This window comes from Phacochoerus africanus, chromosome 14 (assembly GCF_016906955.1).
Source record: "Phacochoerus africanus isolate WHEZ1 chromosome 14, ROS_Pafr_v1, whole genome shotgun sequence".
Lineage (NCBI taxonomy): Eukaryota > Metazoa > Chordata > Mammalia > Artiodactyla > Suidae > Phacochoerus > Phacochoerus africanus.
In genome coordinates, this window is record NC_062557.1 from 27,051,991 (window position 1) to 27,065,147 (window position 13,157).

The following is a 13,157-nucleotide window of genomic DNA, read 5'->3' on the forward strand; positions in this document are numbered from 1 at the left end:
ATTGTTCTGAAAAAATAACAGATAATGACCAGTGCTGTAATAACATACTACTGAAACCTAAGTGGCCTTTAGTCATTTACCTGGCTGCCAAGACCATACAGGATAAAGCAAGGAAAAGCCCCACTGGAGGCTGGGGTGCCTCAGAAATGCTTTCTGTAGGAGCTGAGACTCAGGTGAGGCCCAGAAAGCTGAGCAGTTCACTCCAGGCTCAAAGACCAGATGGTCTGAGTTGGGGGAGGCCTTGGGCCAGCTAAGTGGTTGGGATTAACAGGTTGCAAAGCTTTTTTTTTTTTTTTTTTGGTCTTTTTAGGGCCACACCTGCAGCATATGGAAGTCCCCAGGCTCGGGGTCGAATCGGAGCCACACCAGAGCAATACGGGATCCAAGCCATGTCTGCGACCTACACCACAGCTCCTCACAACGCCAGATCCTTAACCCACTGGGTGCGGCCAGGGATCGAACCTGCGTCCTCATGGATGCTAGTCGGGTTCTTTAACCACTGAGCCACAACGGGAACTCCAGGTTGCAAAGCTTAAAGCAACCAGTGGAGTTAACCAACCTTGCCAGTGGAATGGATAAGTACCTGTGTTTGTTCACACAATGGACCACAAGCAGAAGTTCAGAGGGGAAACCGCCACTCACATTCAATACCAAGGGTGACACTCCAGATGCAGTGTTAAGTGAAGAAGCCAGATGTGAAAGGTCCAGGCTGTGTGATTTCCTTTACAGGAAGGTCCCACACAGGTAAAACCGCTTGTTGTCAGAAGTTAGGACAGTGTTCCCCTGGGATGAGGAGTGGCTTGGTGGGGGCGCAAGATGCACTTTGGGGGCCAGCGATGTCCTGTGTCTTGATTTGGGTTCTAGTCACACAGGCGTGGTCAGCGTGTGACAATTCACGGAGGTGTACACTTAAGCTGTGTGCCCTTTCTGTAAGTACATGAGGCTTGGAGAAGAAAAAAACTTTTTTGGCCAGGCCTCTGGCATGCAGAAGTACCCAGGCCAGAGATTAAGCCCATGCCATAGCAGTAACCCGAGCCACAGCAGTGACAAGGCCAGGTCCTTAACCCACTGAGCCACCAGGGAACTCCAGACATGTTTTAAAGAAGAAAACAATGCGGGCTAGGGCATCTGCCTCCCCTCCCCCTGGAGAGCCCGAGTAGGCCTATGGTATCACCCCACTCTGTGATCCTTGACCCAGTACCCAACCTGGGTTGGCGTGCCAGGTGCTTAGCAAGAGTTTGCATGTCCTTAGCTGACATTCTTGAGCAACTCCTGGATACAGGGTTCTAAAATACAGATGTGCGTGGCACAGCCTATACCCCCAGGGTTTGAGTGAAATGCCCCAACACAGCATGTACCCGGACTTCCTGCTGCCGGGGGCAGGGATAGGGCTTGCCCAGGTGTGCCTCGCCTTCTTCCCAGCTCACAGCAGGCCCTGGCCAGGGCGTCATCAAGTGGAAGACTGATGCTCCGGAAGGTGGCTCTCGCATTAGGTGTTGACTTCCAAATGGGAAGGGAGAGGTGGATCCTGAGCCAGGTCCCCCACACTTCCTTGGAGTTATTGGGATTTTTTTGACAAGAAGATGAACGAGGGACCAGGCTGAGCAAAGACCTAAGAGTGAGACTTTCACATCAGATTTAGGGTGAAATGAGTTTTGGCAGTAGGGGAAGGGCGCAGTGGAGGGAGATGGTACACTTGGCCTTGGCCGTAGGAGCAGCAGGAGCCGCTGCAGGTTTGCGGGCAGAAGACAAGGCAGGCAACGCTGTATTTCGGGAATCTTTTGGCCATGGGCAGGCACATTGGAGGCAGAGGGCCGACCCGGATGGCATTAAAGTGTGAGGGTAGGCGTAGGCTGAGGAAGAGGAGGCAGGGTGTGCAGACCACTCCATGAAAGATTTTATAAAAAAAGAAGTCAGGCAATAGATACTTTAATAGTTTAGATAGATGACAGAAAGGTAATGCAAGGCCAGCTGTAGGATTTGAATGCCATGCTTGGATTTTGTCTTCTAGGCAGTAGGAAGCCACCGAAGGTTTAGAGGACGGGTCTAAATTATTCTTTTTTTTTTTTTTTTGTCTTTTTGCTATTTCTTGGGCCACTCCTGTGGCATATGGAGGTTCCCAGGCTAGGGGTCACATCGGAGCTGTAGCCACCGGCCTACGCCAGAGTCACAGCAACGCGGGATCCGAGCCGCGTCTGCAACCTACACCACAGCTCACGGCAACACCAGGTCATTAACCCACTGAGCAAGCGCAGGGACCGAACCCACAACCTCATGATTCCTAGTCGGATTCGTTAACCACTGTGCCATGACGGGAACTCCTAAATTATTCTTTTATTTATTCGTTTACTCAACAAACAATTTACTTAAGCAAGTTTTGTTTGTTTGTTTGGTTTGGTTTTTTTGTCTTTTTAGAGCCCCACCCCTGGCATATGGAAGTTCCCAGGCTAGGAGTCAAGTTGGAGCTGCAGCTGCCGGCCTACACCACAGCTGCAGCAACTACAGCCACAGCCATGCTAGATCCAAGCTGAACCTCTGACCTATGCTGAACCTTGTGCCAACACTGGATCCTTAACCCACTGGGTGAGACCAGGGATCGAACTTGCATCCTCAGAGGCGTTATGTCACGTTCTTAACCACTGAGCCACAACGGGAACTCTGCCTCCATTTTATGTTATTGTTTTTGGTCTTTTTTTTTTTTTTAAGGACCGCACCCATGGCATATGGAAGTTCCCAGGCTAGGGTTGGAATTGGCGCTATAGCTGCTGGCTTACACCACAGCCACAGCAACGCCAGATCCAAGCTACATCTGCGACCTACACCACAGCTCATGGCAATGCTGGATCCTTAACCCACTGAGCGAGGCCAGGGATCAAACCCGAATCCTCATGGATAGTAGTTGGGCTCATTACCAATGAGCCACAATAGGAACTCCTATCCATCTCCATTTTATTTTTATTGTATTTTATTTTATTTTTTTGTCTTTTTGCCTTTTCTAGGGCCGCTCCCTCGGCATATAGAGACTCTCAGGCTAGGGGTCCAATCAGAACTGTAGCCGCCAGCCTACACCAGAGCCACAGCAACTTGGGATCCGAGCCGCGTCTGCAACCTACACCACAGCTCACGGCAACGTCGGATCCTTAACCCACTGAGCAAGTGCAGGGATCGAACCCGCAACCTCATGGTTCCCAGTTGGATTCGTTAACCACTGCACCACGACGGGAACTCCTCTGTCTCCATTTTAAAGGAGAGGCAACAAAAGCTCAGAGAACTCCCTATCCCTTCCCTGGGAGGGGCTTAGAAAGAAAGTGAGCTCTTCAACCATGTGCATATATGCTTTGATAAAATAAAAAATTATAGGAGTTCTCTTTATGGCACAGCGGAAATGACTCCAACTAGGTACCACGAGGTTGTGGGTTCGATCCCTGGCCTCGCCCAGTGGGTTAAGGATCTGGCGTGGCTGTGAGCTGTGGTGTAGGTTGCAGACGTGGCTCGGATCCTGTGTTGCTGTGGCTGTGGCGTAGGCCGGCAGCTGTAGCTCTGAGTTGACCCCTAGCCTGGGAATCTCCATGTGCTTCGAATGCGGCCCTAAAAAGCAAATAATAATAATAATAATTTTTTTAAAAATTAGGGAGTTCTCTCGAGGTCTAGTGGGTAGGACGGAGTTCTTTCACGGCTGCGGGCCCAGGTTCGATCCCCTCGTCCAGGAACTGAGATCCCACATCACGCCTCTGCATGGAGAGGCCGAATAAATATGTATAATTAATTTAGGAAAAAAGAGTGGAAATCTGGAATGACAGAAATGACATCCGTGGTGCCGGGGAAGGATGGGCTGCAGAGGGGCACAAAGGAACTCGTGAAATGATGGAATCCTCCATATCTTTTTTGTGGCAGCAGTTTTACAGGTGTGGACAACCGATACTCATTGGACTGTGTACTTTAAATGGCTGCAGCTTATTGTACTCAAATTATACCTCAATTAGAGAGACAGAGAAAATGCGAGGAAACGGGGCGCCCGCGGCCTCCTGGGAACGCTCACACTCAGAACCACACCTGCTGGTTTGCACACTTCGCCTCTCGTGGTCACACACATTCCGACCCCCCAGGGAGCCTGGAGCTGCTCTCTGGCCCAGCCGCCTCCTGGGATCATGAGCCCAGTTCTTCAGGAAGCTGTCACTGAATTGTCCCCTCTGTCCTCAGGACTCCAACCTGTCCTTGCACACAGACAACCCGGATTTGACTCCCTGCTTCCAGAACTCCCTGCTGGCCTGGGCCCCCTGCGTGTACCTGTGGGCCGCCCTGCCCTGCTACCTCTTCTACCTGCGGCGCCACCAGCAAGGCTACATCGTCCTCTCCCACCTCTCCAGGCTCAAAACGGTCAGGGGCTCAGGGCTGTTCTGCGGGTGGGACCAGGACATGGAGGGTCTTCTATTTTTTTTTTTTTTTTTTTTTTAGTGCCGTACCTGAGGCATATGGAAGTTCCTGGGCTAGGGGTCGAATCATAGTTACAGCTGCCAGCCTCCACCACAGCCACAGCAACGCCAGATCCAAGCTGCATCTGCAACCTACACCACAGCTCACGGCAATGCTGGATCCTTAACCCACTGAGTGAGGCCAGGGATCGAACCTGCGTCCTCATGGATACCAGTTGGGTTTGTTACTGCTGAGCCACAAAGGGAACTCCGGAGGTTCTCCTTTCAATGAGTCACTCCTCCCCCCGCCCCCCTCAGTGGCTGGACTGAGTTTCCCAGCCTCACCCGCCATGTGATCGGGGCCATGGCAGCCTGCCAGCCCTGTGAAATAGTCTCTGCCTGGGGAAGTTTCATCAGGTTCTCCAGCAATGCTCCCCCTACCCTGGCGAAGTTTCCAGCCAGCACCCAGCCTGGCTCCTGGGGACAAGCCTGGGCAGGCCTAGTGGTTTCAGGAGCAAAAGTCCCTCCCCAGGGGGGCACATCCCCATCGTAGGGGATAGAGACTCCAACATGTGCCCCGTCTACAGGCCTTGGGCGTCCTGCTGTGGTGCGTCTCCTGGACTGATCTCTTCTACTCCTTCCATGGCCTGCTGCACGGCTGGGCCCCTGCCCCCATCTTCTTTGTCACCCCCTTGGTGGTGGGGGTCACCATGGTTGGTGTGAGACCGGGGAATCTGGGTGGGGGAGGATCTCCAAAGGGTTGTGGGACGGGGATGGGGGAACCATGGGCTCTGGGGAGAAGGCTGGGCTCCTTAGGGGTGGGAGGAGGCTGGGGGTAACCCCCAAACCCTCTGGCCTCGTGGGATGGGGAGAAACAGGGGCAGGTCCAGATGTGCGTGCTCCAGACCAGCCTCTCTGCCCTCCCTGCACAGCTGCTGGCCACCCTGTTGATCCAATACGAGCGGCTACGGGGGGTGCGGTCCTCGGGAATCCTCATCATCTTCTGGTTCCTGTGCGTGATCTGTGGAATCATCCCCTTCCGTTCCAAGATCCTTTCAGCTGTGGCCCAGGTGAGTGCCGGCGAGGAAACAGCCAGGTCCAGCGCTGTCTAGGGATTGACCCCAGGACTCGAGTCACTCCTGGGGCCCAGGCTCCTCCTCGCCCCCCTTCTCTGGCTCCCAGGACCTCCTTTGCCGTTCAGTCCTTTGTGTGTCGTCCCCTACTTGTTGCATCTCTGCTGGGAAGCAGACGGGGGAGCAGCGTGAGGAGCCGTGTAACCCGGGAGATGCTGCAAGATGCAGCCATTGTCGGATGCTCGTGGGAACGCTGCCACCGCCACCAAGTGCAGGGTCTGTGCAACGAGTGCGAGTGTGCAGACCCGAACAGTTCTGGCTTCCCTGGAATCCCGTTAGTCTGTTCTCCCCTTTTCCCCCACCTCCCTCAGTTCCTGGCCTTCCTCTTCATTTGCAATGGTGGGCAGGGGGTGATGAGGTGGCGGTAGGAACGCTGGCCGTCAGTCTAGTGTTTTTCCATTTCTCTGTCTCAAGAGGAGGCAGGCAAGTGTATTCATAAGCACGCGCAGGCTCAGGCTGGAGACAATCCACTTAATATTTCTGTGATCTTGGGTGAAACCTTTAGCCATTTGGAGCCTTATTTCTCAACTGCAAACTGGGCATCAAGATTTCCTAGAGACAAAAAAAAAAAAAAAAGGAGTTCCCGTCGTGGTGCAGTGGTTAACGAATCCGACTAGGAACCATGAGGTTGCAGTTTCGGTCCCTGCGCTTGCTCAGTGAGTCAACGATCGGCGTTGCCGTGAGCTGTGGTGTAGGTCGCAGACGCGGCTCGGATCCCGCGTTGCTGTGGCTCTGGCGTAGGCCGGAGACTACAGCTCCAATTGGACCCCTAGCCTGGGAACCTCCATATGCCGCGGGAGCAGCCCAAGAAATAGCAAAAAGACAAAAAAAAAAAAATTTCCTAGGAGGATTTCCCATCGTGGCCCTGCAGTAATGAACCTGACTAGTATCCATGAAGATGCAGGTTCAATCCCTGGTCTCACTCAATGGGTTAAGGATCCCGTGTTGTCATGAGCTGTGGTATAGGTCACAGGTGCGGCTCAGAGCTGGCATTGCTATGGCTGTGACTGTGGTGAAGGCCAGTGGCTACAGCTCCAATTTAACCTCTAGCCTAGGAACCTCCAGATGCCTTGGGAGCAGCCCTGGAAAAAAAAAAAAAAAAGATTTCCTAGGAGTTCCTGCTGTGTTGCAGTGGGTTAAGAATGTGACTGCAGGGAGTTCCCATTGTGGCACAGCGGAAACGAATCCAACTAGGAACCATGAGGTTGCAGATTCAGTCCTTGGCCTCACTCAGTGGGTTAAGGATCCAGTGTTGCTGTGAGCTGTGGTGTAGGTTGCAGACTCGGCTCGGATCCGGAGTTGTGGCTGTGGTGTAGGCTGGCAGCTGAGGCTCCAATTAGACCCCTAGCCTGGAAACATTCATACATTCATATGCCTCCTCCTCCCCCTTCCCCTCCCCCTACTGAAGCCCTAGAAAGACAAAAAGGCCAAAAAAAAAAAGAATCTGACTGCAGCTGCTCCTGCAATGGCTTGGATCACTTCAGAGGCTGGGGTTCGATCCCCAGTTCAGTGCAGTGAGTGAAAGGATCTGGTGTTTGCTGAAGCTGTGGCTCCAAGTGAATCCCTCGCCAGAGAACTTCCATATGCTGTGGATGGAGCCATTAAGAAACAGGAAGGTGGAGTTCCCGTCATGGCTCAGTGGTTAAAGAATCCGACTGGGAACGTTGCTGTTGCAGGTTCAATCCCTGGCCTCACTCAGTGGGTTAAGATCCAGCGTTGCCATGAGCCTCGGTGTAGGTTACAGACGCGGCTCAGATCCTGCGTTGCTGTGGCTGTGGTGTAGACTGGTGGCGACAGCTCTGATGAGAGCCCTCGCCTGGGAACCTCCATATGCTGCGGGTGTAGCCCCGAAAAAGACAAAAAAAAAAAAAGGAAGGAAGGGAGAAAGGTAGTTTTCCTACCTGACGGGGAGTGTTAGAACAGGTGACGTGGGTGAGGTGCTTGGCACAATGCCTGGAGCAGGGCAAGCCCCATAGGGCAGGGGCCCCCTTACCACCCTTCCCCTCTCTCAGAACCCTCTGGGCAGGAGACCCAGGGGCCCCTCAGGTGCTGACTCCTCCCAAGAGGGGCCGGATGCCCCAAAGGACTCCTCGGAGCAGGGACTGCGGGCCTGGGGCTCCCCAAGCCCTGATTCCGCTCCCCATTCCTCCCCCCCAGGGCAGGATCTCAGACCCCTTCCGCTTCTCCACCTTCTACATCTATTTTGCCCTGGTGCTCTCCGCCCTCATCCTCTCCTGCTTCAGGGAGAAGCCACCGTTTTTCTCCCCCAAGAATGTCGACCCGGTGAGTTTGAATGGAGATGGGGGGCGGGGGTGGTTCCACAGCCCACGCTCAGCCCCGCCCTTACCAGCGGCCCCCATCCCTTCCAGTCCCTTCCATCTTCATGTCGTCGGCACAGTGTGCAGACGGGGGCTTGGAGCGGGAAGGGATGAGGCGCCCTCCTTCTGCTCTGCCTTAATGTCCCCTGTCCCGTTCTTGCACCTTCTAGAACCCCTGCCCAGAGGCCGGAGCTGGCTTCCTCTCCCGCCTAACTTTCTGGTGGTTTACAAAGTGAGTTGGCTCTTCCACGAGCCTGGGCCTGGGGGATGGGGGAGGGGTGGATGGTTGGGGGATGAGAGGGAGGAAGGGGAGCCGTCCAGAAGTTCAGGGGCCTGGGGAGCTGTGAACCCCTGCGGGCATGGCCCAGTTCTAATCCCAGGCCACAGACCAGACCTGCGTCTGGCAGGCTGTGGGGACAGGCTCTGGGTCCTCGAGGGAGACCACGACTAATTCCTAGCTCTTAGGTCAGTGATAAGCTTGCAGCTGTCATTTCCTTGGCATCTGCTAGAGCAGCTAGAGCAGGAGAATTGTGTCTGTGACCCGGGGGGACAGCTCATTAACTGCACTGCACTGAAGAGGCTCCTGGGGCTGGGGCTCCATCCAGTGGCACTTGGCACTGCCCAGGGCCCCAGCCACCATCCTGAAGGCCCAGGGGTCAGTGGGGCATCTGGGAAGGAGAGCGAAGGGGCCAAAAAGTAGGAACTAAGGTGAGAGGAAGTGCCCTCCATCCTGCTTACTGTGGGAATAAAGAAGACCCTTCCCTTGACCACAGCTCCCTAGGGATACCCTCCTCTCTGGGGCCCCTGGTCCCCAGGCTGCCAAGCTCTGACCCTGTGTGGTGCTGTCTGCCCGCTCCAGATTAGCCATCCTCGGCTACAGGCGGCCCCTGGAGGAGCGCGACCTCTGGGCCCTGAACAAGGAGGACTGCTCCCAGATGGTGGTGCAGAGGCTGCTGGAGGAGTGGAAGAAGCAGCAGGAGCAGGCAGCGCAGTGAGCGCCCCCTCCCCTGGTCCCCGCGCCCCTCCACTCCAGCCCCTTCACACAGCCCAGGTCTCCTGCAGGGGAGCCTGGGAGACCTGGGAGCTCGCATGGATGGGGGTGGGGAGAAGAGCAGGTGCAGGGGGTCCTGGGGTGGGAAGCTCAGGCCTGGGTGGCACCAGCTCTTCCAGCTCTACCGATGCGGGAGAATGGCTGACACTGTTGCCGTCCCTGTCCCCGTCCCCGTCCCCGAGCATGTAGGTTAACTCAGTCCATCTCCCGCAGCCCTACGGTGCAGGTTCCATTGTCTTCATATTACAGATAAGGACACTGAGGCACAGAGGTTTGATGATGTGCCCAAGGTCCCCGAGTAGGTGGTGGCAAAGCCAGAATCCATGCCCAGCTGTCTGGCCCCACCACACTCACCCTGGCACCGCCCTGCCTGACTTTGAAGGGTAGATTCCAGGGACTTCTCTCAAGAGGGAAAGGGGCCACGTGATGAAGATTGAAGCCAGCCCTCCCTCTCAATCCTGTCTCCTCTTGCCTGGAGGTAGAGGCTAGAGGAGAGGACCCTCTGGCTGAGGGGCCTTCCCGCTGGCAGCCTCCTGCCCAGGACCCAGGAGCCTGTCTCTGGAGGGCTACCCAGCCAGAAGAGCTGGGTGCCGAGTTCTCCTTCCCCACCCACTGCCCTTCCAGGACCGAGCCCCCTTCCCTTCCACCCACATCCGGAGGTCCAGAAATCTGGTGCTGGTTCAGCCCGAGCCCCTGATTGCCGACTGACTGTGGCGGAGTCAAAGACTTGGGCTTGGTCAGCAAGCAGTGTCTTGGAGTCTCTGGAAGGCCTAATGCCCCCCCCATCTTCCTGCTGCACCCCTGCCCTGTCCCTCCATGCCACCTCCACCCCCTCCCTGCTCAGGTCCCAGTGACTAGACCACTAGCCAGCCCTGCCTGTGACTCCCATCCCATCAGCATCCTCCCCGGAGCCAGCCCTGGGTTGGGGGGATGGGACAAGGAGAGCCCCAGAGGCTGGGAACTGCTGGGTGTATAGGCCTTGGGGAGCAGTTAAGGCGCTTCTTCCTATGCTCCCTAGGACCTGAAGACAGAGTTGCTTGGGGATTCTCAGTTGGAAGGTCACGTGGTCCATCCCCCCCCAACTTGCTCCTGCTCCTACCTGCTCCTCGCTACCCCCCATGGCCCTTGATTCATGGGACTCACGTGCTCATTTCTACCCACTGCTCCTTCCTCCCCGGACCAGACACCAGGCTGCAGAGGCTTCTGGGAAAAGACCGTCCAGTGAGGGTGAGGTGCTGCTGGGGAAGCGGCCCCGGACCCGGGAGCCCTCCTTCCTGCGGGCCCTGATGGCCACCTTCGCCTCCAGCTTCCTTCTCAGCATGTGCCTCAAGCTGATCCAGGACCTGCTGTCCTTTGTCAACCCACAGCTGCTCAGGTCTCTGCACGCTGCCTGTCGCACAGCCTTCCTCAAGGCAGGGGGCCGGCCAGCTGGCCTCAGCACACCATGTAGGGAGACCAGGACCCAAGGGGCTATCCCCACTTTTCTCTGTGACCTTTAGCAAGGGGCAGAGCCTCTGCACCTCAGTGTCCCCATGCATATCCAACTTGTATTTATTGGGTGTGCATGCCAGGCACCTTGGTATATGTGTTGGCAAACATTCTGTCTTTAAATCCTCTCAACGAGCCTACAGAGAGGTGCCCCTCTTCCCATTTTGCAAATGAACAGGGAGTTCCTGTCGTGGCTCAGTGGTAGCAAACCCGACTAGTATCTTATGAGGATTCAGGTTCAATCCCTGGCCTCGCTCTGTGGGTTAAGAATCTGGTGTTGCTGTGAGCTGCGGTGTAGGTTGTAGATGTGGCTCGGATCCCACGATGCTGTGGCTGCGGTGTAGGCCGACAGCTGCAGCTCCGATTTGACCCCTAGCCTGGGAGCTTCTGTGTGCCACAGGTGTGGACCTAAAAAGCCAAAAAAAAAAAAAAAGGCAAATACAAATGAATAAGCAGAAAACACAACAAAAATGAGAAAGTAGGAACTCACAGAAGTGAAGTGACTTGGCCAAGGGCACAGAGCTAGTAAGGATGGGTTGGAATGCAGGGCTCTCCAGATAATAGGATCTGTCATCTGTCACACGAATGGCTTGGACAAAAAGGAGCTCTCAAACGGGGCGGGGGGGGGTGGGAGGAGAGAAGAGCTGCCTGGCTTCTGCGCCCTCTGTCCTTTGCCCCTCCGTTCATGCATTTGTTCATTCAACAGACATGGATATGATACTGGGGATACAGATACATAGAGAAAAATAAGGTGTGGTCTTAAAGTCTTATGGGAAAAACAAGCATGTCAACCTGTTAGCGCACAGCACAGGTGGAGGTGAACATAGGTGTCTGGAAAATTCCCAGAGGGACAAGGCAGCCAGCCCGGGAAAGGGCAGGGTACATTTGCCAGCCAGGAAGTGTATCAAGTGAGGAAGGACTGGCAATTAGCTAATTAGCTGAGTGAAGAAGGAGGGGAAAGTGCATTCCAGGCAAAATCAAGAAGGCTTGAAACAGCATGACTCAGGTATTCCAGGTACTTCTGAATGTTAGCGGGAGGGTGATCAGAGGGAGGGACAGAAGCACAAAAGGAAAGAGGGAGAGCCAAAGAGATCCTTGAAGAGACCTGAAGCGAGGGAGGGGTTTCCGGTTTGCATTTGGGAAGGATCCCCTGCCAATAGTGTGGGGATGTAAGGCAGGGTGGCAGGGTGAAAGTGGGCCAACCAGGTCCAAGGAAAATCCAGGCCAGCAATGAGATAAGATTCAGTAGCTATGAGTGTTTATGCCAGGGAGAGGGCAGGGCCAAAGGTGAGCAGGGCAGAGGATGACGGAGTGTTTGCTGAGATGGTGACCTCACTGGGAAGAGAGACCTGGGCCCTGGGCAAAGTGGTGGGTTGCATCTGGGCCATGTCGGGCTGAGGGATTGGTGGCCCTCAAGGGGACATTCCCAGCAGCCAGAGATCGCATTTTCAGAGCTGTTGTGTGGATGCCCGAAGTCCCCTCTCTGTGGCTGACTCTCCCAGAGAGCCCGTGCTGAGGCCCCAGACAGAGCCCTAGGGAATTCTGAAAGGTAAAAGTGAGCAGAAGACAAGCTCAGAGGGGCCAGAGTTGGAAAAGAACCCAGATCGTGGAGCAGGGAATCAGAGAAACTTCCAGGGGAACGCATGGCCTCCAATGAAGCCAGGTGACCAGCCAAGTAGAGCCTGATAAAGGCAGCATGATACTTGTTGGTACTTTGCCAAGAACAGAGCTGGATGGAGGAGAAGGGCCTGAGAACAGGGTGTCTGCAGTGGAGAAGGGGCCAGTGAAGGTCTAGAAATTTCCTATAGAGGGTTTTAGTTGCCTAGGGTAACAGAGTACCACAAACAGGGTGGCTGAAAATAGCAAAAATGTATTCTTTCACTGTTCTGGAAGTCAAGGTTCTGAAATCAAGGTGTCCGTGGGTCAGTTCCTTCTAGAGGTTCTGAGAATCTGCTCCTGCCACCCAGCTTCTGGTGGTGCTGGAAGTTGTTGGCATTCCTAGGCTTGGAAACACCTCACTCCAATCTCTGCTTCCATCTTTGCATGTGTGTGTGTCTGTGTGGTGTCTGTGTGTGTGTTTGCATCTGCATGTCTCTGTGTGTTAATCTCCCTCTCTTTTCTCTTATAAAGACATCAATCACTGGCATTCCCTGGTGGTCTAGTGGTTAAGGATCTGGCATTGTCTCCGCTGAGGCTCGGTTCACTGCTCTGGCGCTCTTGCAATCTTTGGTCCAGGAATTTCTGCATGCCACAGGTGTGACCAAAAATAAAAGGGTGGAACTGAGTTCGCACTGTGGCTCAGCGGGTTAGGAGTCTGACTAGTATCCATGAGGATGTGGATTCTATCCCTGACCCTGCTCATTGCGTTAAAGGATCCAGCGTTACCGTGAGCCGTGGTGTAGGTTGCAGACGAGGCGGATCTGGCATTGCTATAGCTGTGGTGTAGGCCAGCAGCTGCAGCTCCAATTTGACCCCTAGCCCAGGAACTTCCGTAGGCCATAGGTGTGCCCCTAAATTAAAAAAAAAAAAAAAAAGGCATCAGTCATGGGATTATGGTCCGCCCTACTCCAATATGACCTTGTCTTAACTTGATTATATCTGCAATGACCCTGTTTCCAAATAGATCACATTCACAGGTACCAGGGGTTAGGACTTGAGCATAGCTTTGGAGCGTTACACCCAAGCCATGGCAGAAGACACCTGGTCATAACTATGGGGGTAGCTCCATGGGACCTTAGGGGAGTTTGGCCCAATG

The 13,157-nt window shown here is 54.6% G+C and overlaps 1 protein-coding gene across 1 annotated transcript in view; it reads left to right on the plus strand.

The window, feature by feature from the left end:
• ABCC3 (ATP binding cassette subfamily C member 3) overlaps nucleotides 1-13,157 on the plus strand; it is a 56,176-nt gene that overhangs the window by 10,269 nt on the left and 32,750 nt on the right. The window contains exons 2-8 of the mRNA XM_047759273.1: nucleotides 4,201-4,377; nucleotides 5,000-5,125; nucleotides 5,345-5,482; nucleotides 7,703-7,828; nucleotides 8,034-8,095; nucleotides 8,723-8,854; nucleotides 10,098-10,289. Coding sequence (XP_047615229.1) covers nucleotides 4,201-4,377; nucleotides 5,000-5,125; nucleotides 5,345-5,482; nucleotides 7,703-7,828; nucleotides 8,034-8,095; nucleotides 8,723-8,854; nucleotides 10,098-10,289 — 953 coding nt within the window. The remainder of the gene's footprint in view (nucleotides 1-4,200; nucleotides 4,378-4,999; nucleotides 5,126-5,344; nucleotides 5,483-7,702; nucleotides 7,829-8,033; nucleotides 8,096-8,722; nucleotides 8,855-10,097; nucleotides 10,290-13,157) is intronic.